General features: G+C 40.4%; 1 protein-coding gene across 1 annotated transcript in view; it reads right to left on the minus strand.

The window, feature by feature from the left end:
* Positions 1-8,984: 8,984 nt before the first annotated feature.
* The window catches only part of MROH8 (maestro heat like repeat family member 8), a 58,284-nt gene continuing 51,525 nt past the window's right edge, over positions 8,985-15,743 (minus strand). Inside the window, exon 23 of the mRNA XM_044919040.1 lies at positions 8,985-9,133. Within this exon, the coding sequence (XP_044774975.1) occupies positions 8,985-9,133 (149 nt within the window). The remainder of the gene's footprint in view (positions 9,134-15,743) is intronic.

Below are 15,743 nucleotides of genomic sequence, written 5' to 3' on the forward strand. Positions count from 1 at the left end.
GACAGCAATAGCAAACAGTCTTGGTGAGATTATTTCTGTTGCTTTTTTCCTCATTTCAATTTCCTCATTCAGTTTAGAAAGACTGATATTTTCCTTCTTTGAAATAGCTAAGGCTGTTCCTTACGGAACTAGTAAAGAAAGTAGAGAATTAGAATCAAGAGACATGAGTTTAAGTCCTAGCTAATTTTATGCCCTCTGGCAAGTTCTTTAACCTTTCTGAGCCTGTTTCCTCATCTGTAAAATGGCAGTAATAATAATGTCTAAATTACACAACTAATGTGAGGGAAAAATTTATGTGACACTTCCATACAAATAACAATTATAAATTACTATTTCTTCACTGTTTTCCTACTGCACCAGAATCAACCGACTCTAATCTTTATTTCCACATCTTAAAACATGTTATCCTTGTCAGTGTAGCGGATTCTTTTTTTTTTAAAGATTTTATTTATTTATTTGAGAGAGAGAGAGAGAGTACAAGAGCGGGGCGGGTCAGAGGGAAAAGCCCACTCCCTGCTGAGCAGGGAGCCTGCTGTGGGGCTCAATCCCTGGGACTCGGGGATCATGACCTGAGCCAAAGGTGCTTAACTTACTGAGCCACCCAGGTGCCCCAGTATAGCTGATTCTTAAATGCATGAATTTATATTGAATAATTGAGATTAGGCGTCCATTTAGAGCAAACAGACTAAAGATTATATATACACATGCATCCATATACAATATCTCCGGAAGGATACATAAGATACTGGAAACTTAGTTACTTAAAGGAAGAGGAATTCAATAGTGGTGAGATAGGAACAAGGAAATTTACCTTTTACTGTGTATCTTTGGTATCTTTTGAACTTTGTACTTACTCCAAAGATCACCCTAATAAATAAATGTATGCTATAAAATAAAGGAAACAGAGTGTCATGTATGTATGCTATGATACTTAAGATATTTTTTATTACCTGTTTTTATTGATTAGCTGTTAATTAAAAATTGCACCCGAGAACTTCTAGGCATTTTGTCATTTCAGAAATGACTTTTCTCTATTTGATTTCAAAAAATAAATAAGATGCAGGAATAGAGAATCATGAGTTAATTTCCATATACAATCACACTATTATTGCTATGGCCCTGAAGTTTGAAATGCAACAGGCAAAAGCAAAAATCCATGTAGTTAGACCATTTCAGATGCTAACTGAATTTGTGACTAAAGTAACAAAGCAAAGGCTAATTTCCTCAATATATAAAAGTTCCTATGAATCAACATGAAAAAGACTAACAAACATCTTCAGAATGAGGAAAGGATTTGAATACTTAGAAAACGAAATAACATAGCATTTAAGACAGGAAAAGGTGCTCACCCTTTCTAATAAGAAAAAAAAATGCAAACTTAAACCACTGAAAAAAACATTTTTTTTAACCTATCCAGTTGTCAAAAATCCAAAAGTTTAAAAATGCTTTAGTGACTCCCCATTTCAGAGTTAAGCCAAACTCTTTGTAATGGCCTATAAGTCACAGGGAATTTGGATCTGGTCCCTTATATAACTTCATTTCCCTCTGCCTTCCTTTGCTTTTTCATCCCTCCCTAGTCATCCTGGCCTTGTGCTTCCTGGAATACCCTAGGCAACCCTAGTGCCTTATGACTTTTGAAATGCCTATTCTCTTTGCCAGTAATAATTTTTCCCCAGGTCTGCAGAGTTAACTCCCTCACTTCCTTCAAGTCTGCTCAGATATCACCCCAGTGAAACGTAGAGCCACCACACTCTTGATTCCTTAGACCCTGATCATTTTTCCAGAACATATTCCAGCTTCTAACATACTATTTTATGTTTATTTATACTATTTATTATTATACATTATATTGTTTTTCTCCTCTGCTAGAATATAAACTCCACTAGGGCAGGGATTTTGGTTTATTTTATTCATTGATGTGTCCTAATCACCTAGAACAATGCCTGAACCCATAGCAAGATCCAATAAATATTTGTAGAGTGAATATCATATTGTGCTGGCAAGGGTGTAGGGAGAAAAGCAAGCTCTTACATCACTGGGGGGTAACTGTTATTACCTCCGTGGAAGTCATTTGGCAATATTTTAATTTGAAATGACAAATGACATATCCTTCAACCTGGCAATTCAACTTTTAGGATTTTCTTCTAAAGACACACTTGACCCTGTGTGAAATACATATGTTTTTGTAGTTACTGTAGTATTGTTTGTGCCAAAGATTGGAAATTACCTAAGTGTCCTTTATTATAAAAATACAATGAAATACTGGGCAGGAATAAAGAATGAGGAAACACTTTTTGGAGTAATATAGAAAAATCTCAAAGATATTAAGGAGGGAAAGTGCAAGGTGTAGAAAGTGCAAGATCTATAGAATACTATAATTTGTGAAAAAAGCAGGGAAGAGAATACACATATTTACTCATAAATGCATAATTATATCTTGGAAATAAAAGAAACTGGTAGCATGGTACCTTCAGGGAGGTGAAGTGGATGGCTGGGAATATTTTGTAACTTTTGAATTTTGAGCACATATGCATTACCACTTTAATAAATCTATAATAAACCAAGAAAAACAAAAATGTTTTCTTTTTCTTTTTTTTAAAGATTTTATTTATTTATTTGACAGAGACACAGCGAGAGAGGGAACACAAGCAGGGGGAGTGGGAGAGGGAGAAGCAGGCTTCCCAAGGAGCAGGAAGCCCGATGGTGGGGCTGGATCCCAGGATCCTGGGATCATGACCTGGGCCGAAGGCAGACACTTAAAGATTGAGCCACCCAAGTGCCCCCCAAAATGTTTTCTGAACGTCTCTCTTTGTACACACTATTTTAATTCCAAATAAATCCTGATTTAATATTCTGATTAAAGTGTTGAGGTACAGGGTTTTCACATAAGGAATCATGCAGAAGTAAGTATCTTGAGATTATTTTCAGATGTGGTCACTTACTGATTCTGTTTCAAGGCAAAACCACTTAACTTATGTCTATTTCGTGTGTGTGTGTGTGTTTTAAAAATTTTATTTATTTATTTGAGAGAGTGAGTGAGCGAGAGAGCACAAGAAGGGGGAGGGGCAGAAGGAGAGGGAGGAGCAGGCTCCCCGCTGAGCAGGGAGCCCAATGCAGGGCTTGATCCCAGGACCCCGGGATCATGACCTGAGCCAAAGGCAGGGACTCAACCAACTGAACTTAGGTGCTCCTTTGTGTGTATGTGTGTTTTAAGTAGGCTCCACCACCCAACATTGGGCTTGAACTCACGACCCTCAGATCAAGAGTCAGATGCTCTACAGACTGAGCCAGCCAGGGACCCCAATCTATTTCATGTTTTTATTTCACTTTTGGTGGTGACAAGGCCTGGGCGGTATTATGATATTAATATTTCAAACATCTTAAGAGGTTCTTTCAACAACCAGAACACTATAACAATTTCATTAATTGTTAAGTAGCAAAAAGTTCTGAAGTTTTGAATTAAAAGACCCCTTTATAACTTTTTAAATGCCATTTTTAATTATTTTAATAATTCAGTTGATGAAAATAGTTTTGCAAAGGACTTTTAGCTTAGAAATTTGAAAAAAGAAAAAAATTCTAACAAGATTATTTAAAGCTCTAAAACAGGGTACCACAAAGGAAGTTGTAGAAATGTGTTTGGCTCAATGCCTATTTGAGAAAAAAAATTTTTTTTAATGCAGTGGGATTGGTTAGCCAGACTTTATAACTCTGTGGGCTCTTAAACTGAAATGATAATCTGGGCAGTAATAGAACACAAAAATTTTTTTTGAAATCACCAAGGCTTATTGCAGAGGAAAAGCCTGTCTTTCCTAGAAAAATAAATTTCTTTAATTTTAAGGTCAGAATACTTGAACTGCCTACAAATTCTTTTCCTTTTTAGTGTCCTGCCCTTTTTGCCACAAAAGTGATTTCCTAAGATCATCTGATACACAACCAAGAGTTTAAGTCAGCAGGATTTAGTAGATTTGATTTGGTTGGTGAGTGGTTGAAAGACAAAAGTTTGGGGCGCCTGGGTGGCTCAGTTGTTAAGCATCTGCCTTCAGCTCAGGTCATGATCCCAGGGTCCTGGGATCGAGCCCCACATTGGGCTCCCTGCTCAGCAGGAAGCCTGCTTCTCCCTCTCCCACTCCCCCTGCTTGTGTTCCCTCTCTCGCTGTATCTCTCTCTGTCAAATAAATAAAATCTTTAAAAAAAAAAAAAAGACAAAAGTTTGGGAGATACACTCTTGTATGGAGTAAGTAGAACTGTGACCTCTTGTATATACTTGAGTGACTGGAGAGACAGATTCTTTGACTGTGGTCTTCTGAAGTGGTCTGGGGCAAGATTTCACTGAAAACCAGTGTCTGAGGGGCCAATAAGACTGGACTTCATGTTTGATATATCTTCTACACCGTCTCAACTTTCTACCTTTTGTCTCATTCACAGGTCGGCATCCTTTCTAGATTCTCGGCTCCATCTCCTTTGTAACCTCCTCTCATATCTCTACTCCCTTTAAAAATGTCCCTTGCTATATTCACACCACCATCTCTGTTAAAAGAAAAGGTGGGGGAGGGAGGGAGTGACAGCTCCCTCATAAAGATTCTTTGGTATCCATAGGAACCATTTTAAACCAGTGACATCTTCCTTGGATATCAGACTATAAACTCTACAGGGTGAGAGAAAGTATAGAAGACATCACTAAATCATTCAGTAACTGGCACTCAGTCATGTTCTGTGGTGGGAAGTCATCACCATTGTTCAGGAAGAATAGAATCCATCAGTTCCTCTGTGTTTTGTATAACAGAAGGCAGTTGTTAATTACCCTTTCTAATCCTTTTCCTCTGCTGTTTTCTGACAAGGGTTTGGGAAGAGGTAGGGAAAGCAATTGATATGATACGGTTTCTGGGATGACAGGAAAGTCTCTGTTCCCCACCATCACCTCCAGCCTCATTTCCAAATATCTCCTCTCTCCATTCTGCTCAGTAATGCCTAACATTTCTCAATTAGAGATTCATGCATTTGGCTTAAGAGCTCTACCTTTTTGGGTGCTTGGGTGGCTTGGTTGGTTAAGCGTCTGCCTTTGGCTCAGGTCCTGATCTTGGGGTCCTGGGATTGAGTCCCACGTTGGGCTCCCTGCTCAGTGGGGAGTCTCCTTCTCCCTCTCCCTCTATCCCTCCCTCTGCTTGTACTCTCTTGCTCTCTCTCTCTCAAATAAATAAATAAAATCTTGGGACACCTGGGTGGCTCAGTCGGTTAAGCACCTGCCTTCGGCTCAGGTCATGATCCCAGGGTCCTGGGATCCAGTCCCGAATCGGGGTCCTGGGATCCAGTCCCGAATTGGGCTCCTTGCTCAGCAGGGAGCATGCTTCTCCCTCTCCCTGCCGCTCCCCCTGCTTGTGCGCTCTCTCTCTCTATGATAAATAAATAAAATCTTTTAAAAAAAAAAATAAATAAATAAAATCTTAAAAAAAAAGAGAGAGAGCTCTACCTTGTTAAAAAGCAAACATCCCTGGAAGAGTTAAAATCATTAAAACTTGCATTATTAATCATTTCCACCATAACAACCAGTTCATTAGATCCTTTCCTGAGAGGGATAGAAAAAGGATAGAAAAGGAGCTTGGAGACAGGAAGGAGGGGGAAGCTGTGAGGGGAGAGAGATTTTACAATTTTATCTAGTGCATGTTTACTTGCCTGGGTTGATGTCTAGGAGATCCTGCCCTTCCCCCAATCCCACCTTTTACTTACATGGTAGTTTAATCTTTCAGTAAGAAAAAAAAAGTAATTTTTTTTTTAAGATTTTATTTATTTAACAGAGAGAGACACAACGAGAGAGGGAAAACAAGCAGGGGGAGTGAGAGAAGGAGAAGCAGGCTTCCCACAAAGCAGGGAGCCCGACGGGGGGCTTGATCCCAGGACCCTGGGATCATGACCTGAGCCAAAGGCAGACGCTTAACGACTGAGCCACCCAGGCGCCCCCCCCCCCAAAAAGTAATTTCTTATAAGTATGTATTTCAGTATAAGGAAGTAAAGCAATATTCAGAGTAAAAAAAAGTAAGAATCTAAAATAATAAAGACATGGCTGGGCCAGTAATCGATAATGAATAATACCTTTTAATAGTATATGATGAAAATAAAACTGAAATCATATTCAATTATATTGAACTTTTAACATATTATAACACAAATTAAGTCCAGAAATTTTTGTTGTGTATATTTTAAAAATTCTATAAAAACACAAACTTATGTCTGAGGAGAGCCTTGTAAGAAAATAATGGAGATATTCGGAATTAAAGGACTTGTTAATGTAATCAGCATTAAGTACTTCTTCAGCCTTTCCCAAACTGCTGAGGTAGTAAAAAGCAGACCTCTGTTTCTTCTTCTTCTTCTTCTTTTTTTTTAAGTAATCTCTATGTCCAACATTGGGCTTGAACTTATGACTCCGAGATCGAATTGCATGTTCCACCAACTGGCCCAGCCAGGCGCCCCAGACCTCTGTTTCTTAATGGATGCTTCTCTCTGTGAATTTTAACCCAATGAAACATAAATAAAATAAGTATTGTACTTGCCCCTCCCTGTTGGTGGTATTACTCAGAAAATAAAAATCTGCCTGGAAGGAAAGGGACTCTGGCATAAATATGAGTGAAGAGAAAGGATTCTTTCAAACTCTTACATGTCTCTGGCGATCTAAACCACATCCTAAACCTAGAGGTCTGTTCATTGCTGTGAGACAGGGTAGTACATGAGATCAAACCCAGGATTCAAACAATATTCCTCAAGAATAACCACCAGCTTTTGTCTTAAGTCCACTCCTCTACAGTGTTCGATGCACATTCTATCCTTTTGAAAAATGAAGTATGCTAACTTTGTGTTTATTATTTGAGGCTCAATATCACTTTACACCATTTTTTTTTTGGTTACATGAATTTGGGGTGCAAGTTCAGCAACTGGGATTCATGGTAGAGTAGTTCTGCATTTATTGACAGTAGAGGAACAGAGCAGATGAAAAAAGGGCAGAGCAGACGAGCCAAGGGTGTAGACTTTGCATCCTGGCATTTACTAGTTATGTGACTTTGGGCAAGTCACTTTCATCTTCCGTCCCTCAGCTTTCCCATGTGTAAAATGGAGAGAATCATACACGGAGTGGTTGAGGATTAAAAGAGTTAATCATATAATGTACTTAGAGTCTGGCTCATTGTAAACATTCGGTGTTAGTTATTCTTACTGAATAATCCACAAAATGGATAGTTCAAAAGTGGAGAGTGAAGGTGGTTTAATGCAGCGAGACCAAGGAGAAGCAAGCACTGTGGGTAACTCAAATGTGCTCAGTGCACTGAAGTTTAGCATCCAGTGGCCATCCTCCAGGTGTCCTTTTGGCTCTGCTCAAGGGTGAAGATTTAATTCAGCCTGCAAGTAGCTCAAAACTCCTGACTGCTAGCCTCAAATATGAACACCTCTCTTGGGCAGGGTTCCTCTTGAGGTCACACATAGCATGCTGTGACAACCCCTAAAACAAACCCAACTCACCATTAATCATAAAGAAATTTGTAAAGATGTCTTGGCAGAGGGCTGGGGGTGAAAGGTGAAAATCTGGGGGGCAGGGTGGTGAGGATTCATGCTGCTCACTTTACAACAAAAACTTCACGCAATTCACCATTGGATGTGTCTATTTTTCACATGCCAGTTGACTCATTTCCTCTCTTTTCTCATACCACCTCCCAGAGGCCTCTCCATTGCTCTAGACAGTTCAGCTGTGGTTCTCCACTTACGTTCCTCAAGCAAACAAGAGCCTGGGAAGTAGACCAATAGTGACCATTTCTAATTAATCTGGTATGCCTCTTGGGGGTTCCTACCCTTCTACATGCAGCTTATCAAATTATTCACCCAACACAAACTAATCTCTTTTTTGGGACACTTCTTGAAAATTTTCTCCATTTATGCTTAAAGCAGATGGTGGGTGCTCAACAAACAATAGCTCCCATCCGGGAGCCACTTGAGCATCTGACAGTAGTTGTAGGAGAGACCATCAGGAAAATGAAAAGGGGAAGGAAGGAGTGGAAATCTTGCATAACTGGGGTAGATTCAGTATTATATTACTTCAGAAATTTTTTCTTGCTTGAAGGTTTTTAAGGGAAAGAGAAAGGAGGAGAAAGGTCACAAGGATTTTATAAAAATACACCAGTAATATCAAACTGTAAGAATTGGTTGTTACCTTATTCCTAAGATTGTTGACAAGTAGATGGGGCTTTGATGAAAGACCCAACAGTACTAACATTGCAATATTAACATTTATTTAGAATCTCTTTTGAAGCTGTGCCAGACCTGTTTATCAAGACTGTAACTTCATGGAAGTTCTGGCATGCCTCAAAAACTCAGCAGAATTTTGCTATTTCTGCAAATTTAAAGAGCTGCCTTCCCTTATATATTCTAATTCCTTTTTTTAAAGATTTTATTTGTCAGAGAGAGAGAGGGAGAGAACAAGCAGGGGGAGCGCCAGGCAGAGGGAGAAGCAGACTCTCTACTGAGCAGGGAGCCCGACGTGGGGCTCGATCCCAGGACCCTGGGATCATGACCTGAGCCAAAGGCAGACACTTAACCAACTGAGCTTCCCTGGTTCCCCTATATTCTAATTCCTTAAAGGTTTTGACAGCAAAAATTATGTTCTGAGGTAATTAAATGGGTGGAGGTAGCTTCAGGCTGGCATTGCTTTAAGTCTGAAAAAAAAATGGGGCACTATTGTTTTTGTGGTTTCTGAAAGAATTAGTTTTTTTTTTTTTTAAAGATTTTATTTATTTATTTGAGAGAGAGAGAATGAGAGACAGAGAGCAGGAGAGGGAGGAGGGTCAGAGGGAGAGGCAGACTCCCCGCTGAGCAGGGAGCCCGGTGCGGGACTCGATCCAGGGACTCCAGGATCATGACCTGAGCCGAAGGCAGCCGCTTAACCAACTGAGCCACCCAGGCGCCCCTGAAAGAATTAGTTTTTACTCGATGTTACTTGCCTTGCATTTCTAAGTAGGAAGACATCTGATGAGGTTCCTCAGCCCGCAAACGGACTGCCTGGGATCTGGTTCAGCCCCCACCTTCTGCACTCGGAAGAGAGCCCGAGAGGCGATGATGCGCAGAGAGGGCTCAGGATCACCCAGCAGATCTCTCAGATCTAAATGGCCAGAAAACCCAGGTTGGAGCTGAAGGTCTATGAAAATGATCACTGGTCCACACACTAAAAAGCCAACAAGCCTGCAGCAGCTGTGATAAAGGACTAACTTTTTCTAAGACTCTATCTGAAAGTTATACATTTGTAGATCAATTCCAATTTTGACCTGTGAAACTTATTCATTTTTGAATTGCCAAATAGTTTACTCCTTTACAATAACCACACTGCCAAGTAGTCCCCCTAAAGTCAAATTATCTGTACTTGTCAAGCCATGTCTAAGACTGCTGATTTCTAAGTTCCTGTGTTGGTCCTAGAGGCTACTCTTAAGTTGTTATTCCTTTTAAGCTTTTTCTTAAATTTTTTTAGTTTTTATGTTTCTTTGTGCATAATAAATACACGTTCATTGTGTAGAAAATTTAGATAACATATAAGCACTAGAAGAAAATCAGTTACCCATAATTCGACCACCAGAGAAAACCACTGTTACGTTTCTGTTTCTTTTTTATATTCAGTTACACGTGTGCCTTTTTGTTCAAGTGGAACCACATTATACATATTATCTAATAATTTTTTATTTAATATTGCATCACTTATCCAAGTCATTAAAATTTTTTTTTGTAATATATTTCATAGCTTTGGGGTGCCTGGCTGGCTTGGTCAGTAGAGCATGCAACTCTTCATCTTGGGGTTGTGAGTTCGAACCCCACACTGGGCATAGAGATTATACTTTTATTTTATTTATTTATTTATTTATTTTTAAAAAAGATTTTATTTATTTATTTGACAGAGAGAGACACAGCGAGAGAGGGAACACAAGCAAGGGGAGAGGGAGAGGGAGAAGCAGGCTTCCCGCTGAGCAGGGAGCCCGATGCGGGGCTCGATCCCAGGACCCTGGGATCATGACCTGAACCGAAGGCAGACACCTAACGACTGAGCCACCCAGGCGCCCCTATTTTATTTTTTTAAAAGATTTTATTTATTTAATTGACAGAGAGAGAGAGAGAGACAGCGAGAGAGGGAACACAAGCAGGGGGAGGGGGAGAGGGAGAGGGAGAAGCAGGCTTCCCGCTGAGCAGAGAGCCCGATGTGGCGCTCGATCCCAGGACCCTGCGATCATGACCTGAGCCAAAGGCAGTTGCTTAACCAACTGAGCCACCCAGGCGCCCCAAGGTTATACTTTTAAAAAAGTATTTTTCATGGCTTCCTATGATTCTATAATATGGATATGCAATACTTTATGAAACTAATTGCTTAGTATTTCTAATCTTGGATGTTTTCCATTTTTGCTATTTTAAATAATGCTGGAATGAACATTCCTGTATCTATTTCTGCTTCTTTTCTTTTTTTTTTTTTAAAGATTTTATTTATTTATTTGAGAGAGAGAATGAGATAGAGAGAGAGAGCATGAGACGGGGGAGGGCCAGAGGGAGAAGCAGACTCCCTGCCGAGCAGGGAGCCCGATGCGGGACTCGATCCTGGGACTCCAGGATCATGACCTGAGCCGAAGGCAGTCGCTTAACCAACTGAGCCACCCAGGCGCCCTATTTCTGCTTATTTTCATAGGATAAATTCTTAGCAGTGAGATTGATAAGTCGAAGTATATATTTACTTAAAGGGTTTGATACATATTGCCAAACTTCCCTATAAAAATGGTGTATCAATCTATGCTCATACCAGCACAATGTATGATAATGTCAGTTTTCAGGTGCCTGGCTGGCTGAGTCAGAAGAGCATGTGACTCTTGATCTCAGGGTTGTGAGTTCAAGCCCACACTGGATGTAGAGATTACTAGAAAAAATAAACTTTATTTTTTATTTTTTAATAATAAATAAACTTAAAAAAAAAGATAATGTCAGCTTTCCCTTAACATATTTATGTTGATTAATCAGAAGTCTTTGCCATTTTGACAGAAAAAGGTCATACTGGTATCTCATCATTGCTTTGTTTTATAAGCTTTTTAAAAATTATTTTTATTTTATTTTTAAAAGATTTTATTTATTTATTTATTTATTTGAGAGAGAGAGAGAATGTGAACAGGAGGAGGAGCAGAGGGAGAAGTGGACTTCCCCACTGAGCAGGGAGACCGATGCAGAACTCGATCCCAGGACCCTGGGATCATGACCTGGGCCGAAGGCAGATGCTTAACTGACCGAGCCACCCAGACACCCCCAAACATTTTTTTAAAGATTTTATTTATTTATTTGAGAGAGAGAGAGAGAGCGCATGTGCGTGCACAATTCGGGGGAGGGGCAGATGTGGAGGGAGAGGGAGAGAATCTCAAGCAGACTCTGTGCCAAGCACAGAGCCCCATGTGGGGTTCCATCTCACAACCCCAAGATCACAACCTGAGCAGAAACCAAGAGTTGGACGCCCAACTGACTAAGCTACCCAGATGCCCCTGTTGCACAAACTTTTGATTACTAGTAATATGAATATTTTTTCATATATTTATTGGCCATTCATCTTCTATGAACTGCTTATACTGTTTGCCACTTTTCTTTTGAGATCTATTGATTTGTTTAAAGGATGCGAACCCTTTATCATATTGCAAATATATCCCCCCAATTTTTTTTTAAAGATTTAATTTATTTATTTGAGAGAGAGAATGAGATAGAGAGAGCATGAGAGGGGGAGGGTCAGAGGGAGAAGCAGACTCCCCGCTGAGCAGGGAGCCTGATGCGGGACTCGATTCCGGGACTCCAGCATCATGACCTGAGCCGAAGGCAGTTGCTTAACCAACTGAGCCACCCAGGCGCCCATATATCCCCCAAATTTTTGTTTAGTTTTCAGTTTTGTCTGTTTTTTTTCAAAGTTGATTTAAAAAATTTTTAGATAGATAATCTATCATTCTTTTACTTTATGGATCTATCTTTGGTATCATACTTAGATAAAGCTCTCCTTTTTTAATTTTTTAAAATTTTTATTTATTTTTTTAAGATTTTACTTATTTATTTGACAGAGAGAGAGAGACAGCGAGAGAGGGAACACAAGCAGGGGGAGTGGGAGAGGGAGAAGCAGGCTCCCCGCTGAGCAGGGAGCCCACTGCGGGGCTCAATCCCAGGAACCTGGGATCGTGACCTGAGCTGAAGGCAGACGCTTAATGACTGAGCCACCCAGGTGCCCCTCTCCTTTTTTAAAAGTTTTATTTATTTAAGTAATCTGTATACCCAGTGTGGGGCTCAAACTCATGACCCCAAGATCAAGAGTCATATGCTTTACCCACTGAGACAGCCAGGTGCCCCTAGGTAAGGCTTTGTTTTTAATTTCCAATTCTCCAAGGTCTCGAAAATGCTCAGGGCCTCTTTATAGTTTAAAGCTTTTTATTTCTTTTGTAAAATTTTGTTTTTTTAAAAAGATTTTATTCATTTATTTGACAGAGAAAGACACAGCAAGAGAGGGAACACAAGCAGGGGGAGTGGGAGAGGGAGAAGCAGGCTTCCCAATGAGCAGGGAGCCTGATGTGGGGCTCAATCCCAGGACCATCATGACCTGAGCTGAAGGCAGACGCTTAATGACTGAGCCACCCAGGTGCCCCTCTTTTGTAAAATTTTAAAAAAGATTTTATTTTTAATTTTTTAAAAAAAGATTTTATTTATTTATTTGACAGGGAGAGACACAGCGAGAGTGGGAACACAAGCAGGGGGAGTGGGAGATCGAGAAGCAGGCTTCCCGCGGAGCAGGGAGCCCGATGCGGGGCTCGATCCCAGGACCCTGAGATCATGACCTGAGCCGAAGGCAGACGCTTAACGACTGAGCCACCCAGGTGCCCCTTATTTTTAATTTTTAAAAAGATTTTATCTATTTGAGAGAGCGAGCGATTGAGCACAAGCGGGGGTGGGGTAGAGGGAGAGGGACAAGCAGATTCCCCGCTGAGCAGGGAGCCTGATGTAGGGGCTTGATCCCAGAACCCTGAAATCATGACCTGAGCCAAAGGCAGACACAACTGACTGAGCCAGCCAGGCGCCCCTAAAGATTATATTTTTAAGTAATCTCTACACCCAATATGGGGCTTGAACTCACAACCCTGAAATCAATGGTTGCATTGCTTCATCAACTGAGCCAACCAGGTGCCCCTGAAGCTTTTTAATTCTTAAGTAGCATTTTAACCTGTAAATTCATGTTTATTTCCAAAATGGAATGCTATTTTAATTTCTTTCAGTTCTTGCATTAAGATCTATCTGTTTCACAGAATACATGAAGGAGCAAATACCAGTTTTGGAATCTACAGGAATGGAAACTTATTTTGTCATGAAGTCAGTTTAAATTCATATTTAAAATTTTGTTATTTTTGTTTAAATTTAGCTTAAAAATTACCTGCATTAAGTGACATAAATTTGTTCAAAAAAGAGTGCTAGAACACCCTATTCTAAGACAGATAAGCCACTGTTAGGGAAGGAAGAGGGTAGGATTATTCCATTAGGTTGAACCACATGAGAATGTTATTTGATTTGATTTTGCCCTACAGATTGGCAATTTCTTATGGCTCATATATAGATCTCTTACATAAATGACTTTAGAATGGAAAAGGAACTTTGGTTCCCCATTGTTTTAGATTAGAAAATAATGTCCTTTTAATTGAACAGAATCAACCATGTAGAATCCTGCCTCATAGAATAAAAGAATCTATGTATCTATGTGACTTTTCCTTTTTTTGCTTCTGATCGCTGTAGGGATATAGAAGTTAGAGAAAAGTGGCATGGTCTTCTTTTTTTAAAACTTCTTTTTTGCTTTTTTTGTTATTGTTGAGGTATAATTGACATGTAACATAAAACATTATGTTAGTTTCAGGTGTACAACATAATGATTTGATATCTGTATATTGCAGAATGATCACTACAACAAATCTAGTTAATCTCTCTCATAATCTTTTTATACAAATAATTTTTTTCTTTTTAATTTAATTAATTTATTTTAAGTGAACTCTACCCCTGATGTGGGGCTCAAACTTATGACTCTGAGATCAAGAGTTGCATACTCTACTGACTGAGCCAGTCAGGTGTCCCTTGCATAATCTTTCTTTTTCTTTTTTCTTTTTAAAGATTTTATTTATTTATTGACAGAGAAAGAGAGAGCACAAGCAGGGGGAGTGGCAGGCAGAGGGAGAGGGAGAAGCAGGCTTCCCACTGAGCAGGGAGCTCCATGCAGGGCTTGTCCCAAGACCTTGGGATCGTGACCTGAGCCAAAGGCAGATGCTTAATTGACTGAGCCACCCAGGTGCCCCTCTCATAATCTTTCTTTCTTTTTTTTTTTTTTTTTAAAGATTTTATTTATTTATTTGACAGAGAGAGACACAGTGAGAGAGGGAACACAAGCAGGGGGAGTGGGGGAGGGAGAAGCAGGCTTCCCGCCGAGCAGGGAGCCCGATGTGGGGCCTGATGTGGGACTTGATGTGGGGCTCGATGTGGGGCTCGATCCCAGGACCTTGAGATCATGACCGGAGCTGAAGGCGGACACTTAACAACTGAGCCACCCAGGTGCCCCTCTCATAATCTTTCTTAAATAAGGTCCAGCTTCTGCCTATTTTACCAGTTACATATTTTTATTTTAAAAGTAGTGAATTGTTCAGGATTCTATTTTATTTTTTTTAAGACTTTTTTCCCCCCCTCAAGATTTATTTATTTATTTGGGGGGGAGGGGCAGAGGGAGAAGGAAAGCTGACTCCCCGCTGAGCATGGAGCCTGAAGTGGGACTCAATCCCACGACCATGAGATCACAACCTGAGCCGAAATGAAGAGTCGGACACTTAACCAACTCAGCCACCCAGGCGTCTCTTAAAGATTTTATTTTTAAGTAATCTTTACACCCAGGACGCCTGGGTGGCGCAGATGGTTAAGTGTCTGCCTTTGGCTCAGGTCATGATCTCAGGGTCCTGGGATTGAGTCCTGCATCGGGCTCCCAGCTCGGTGGGGAGCCTGCTTCTCCCTCTCCCTCTGCCTGCCGCTCCCCCTGCTTGTGCTCTCTCTTTCTCTCTCTCTCTGACAAATAAATAAAAAAAAAAAAAAAAAAGTAATCTTTACACCCAACGTGGGGCTTGAACTCACCATCCGAGTTCAAGAGTATCATGCTCTATCGACTGAGCCAGCCAGACACCCCCAGGATTTTAATTTGGTTCTCAGAGTACATACTTTGGGGTCATGAGGCTTGGCATTTCATGGCATTTTCTAATTGTAGGACTACTTCTTAAGTGGGAATAAATAATTCTTTGAGTGCTAAATCCTCAAAGCTGTACAGTTATTGAAAATTTCCACTCACTGACAATTCAGGAAACCATTTACATGATGGTTGCCTTATATGACTATAAGCCTCTGTATTACTAAGTCCTGCCACCTCACAGGACAACTGCTTATAGAAAATAGGGCTGCAGTCATCTCTGTGGGTACTTGTGAGCTATTGCCATAATTTAGTAAGATGGTATTTCTAGGTGGAATCAGGAATTGTTCCTGAGACACTCATCAAAGCTGGTTTCCAGACAAATAGGGTCGTGTCCTAATGGGGGGGAATTGGACTGGGATGAGATCTCCAAGGTCTTTATTACTGCAAAAGTCAGGCTCTCCGGTTCCCAGGGTCTCAGATCTGTCAGAGAAGAGAGCCTGCCCATAGTCACCACCTCAGA

The sequence above is a fragment of the Neomonachus schauinslandi genome, chromosome 10 (genome assembly GCF_002201575.2).
Source record: "Neomonachus schauinslandi chromosome 10, ASM220157v2, whole genome shotgun sequence".
NCBI lineage: Eukaryota > Metazoa > Chordata > Mammalia > Carnivora > Phocidae > Neomonachus > Neomonachus schauinslandi.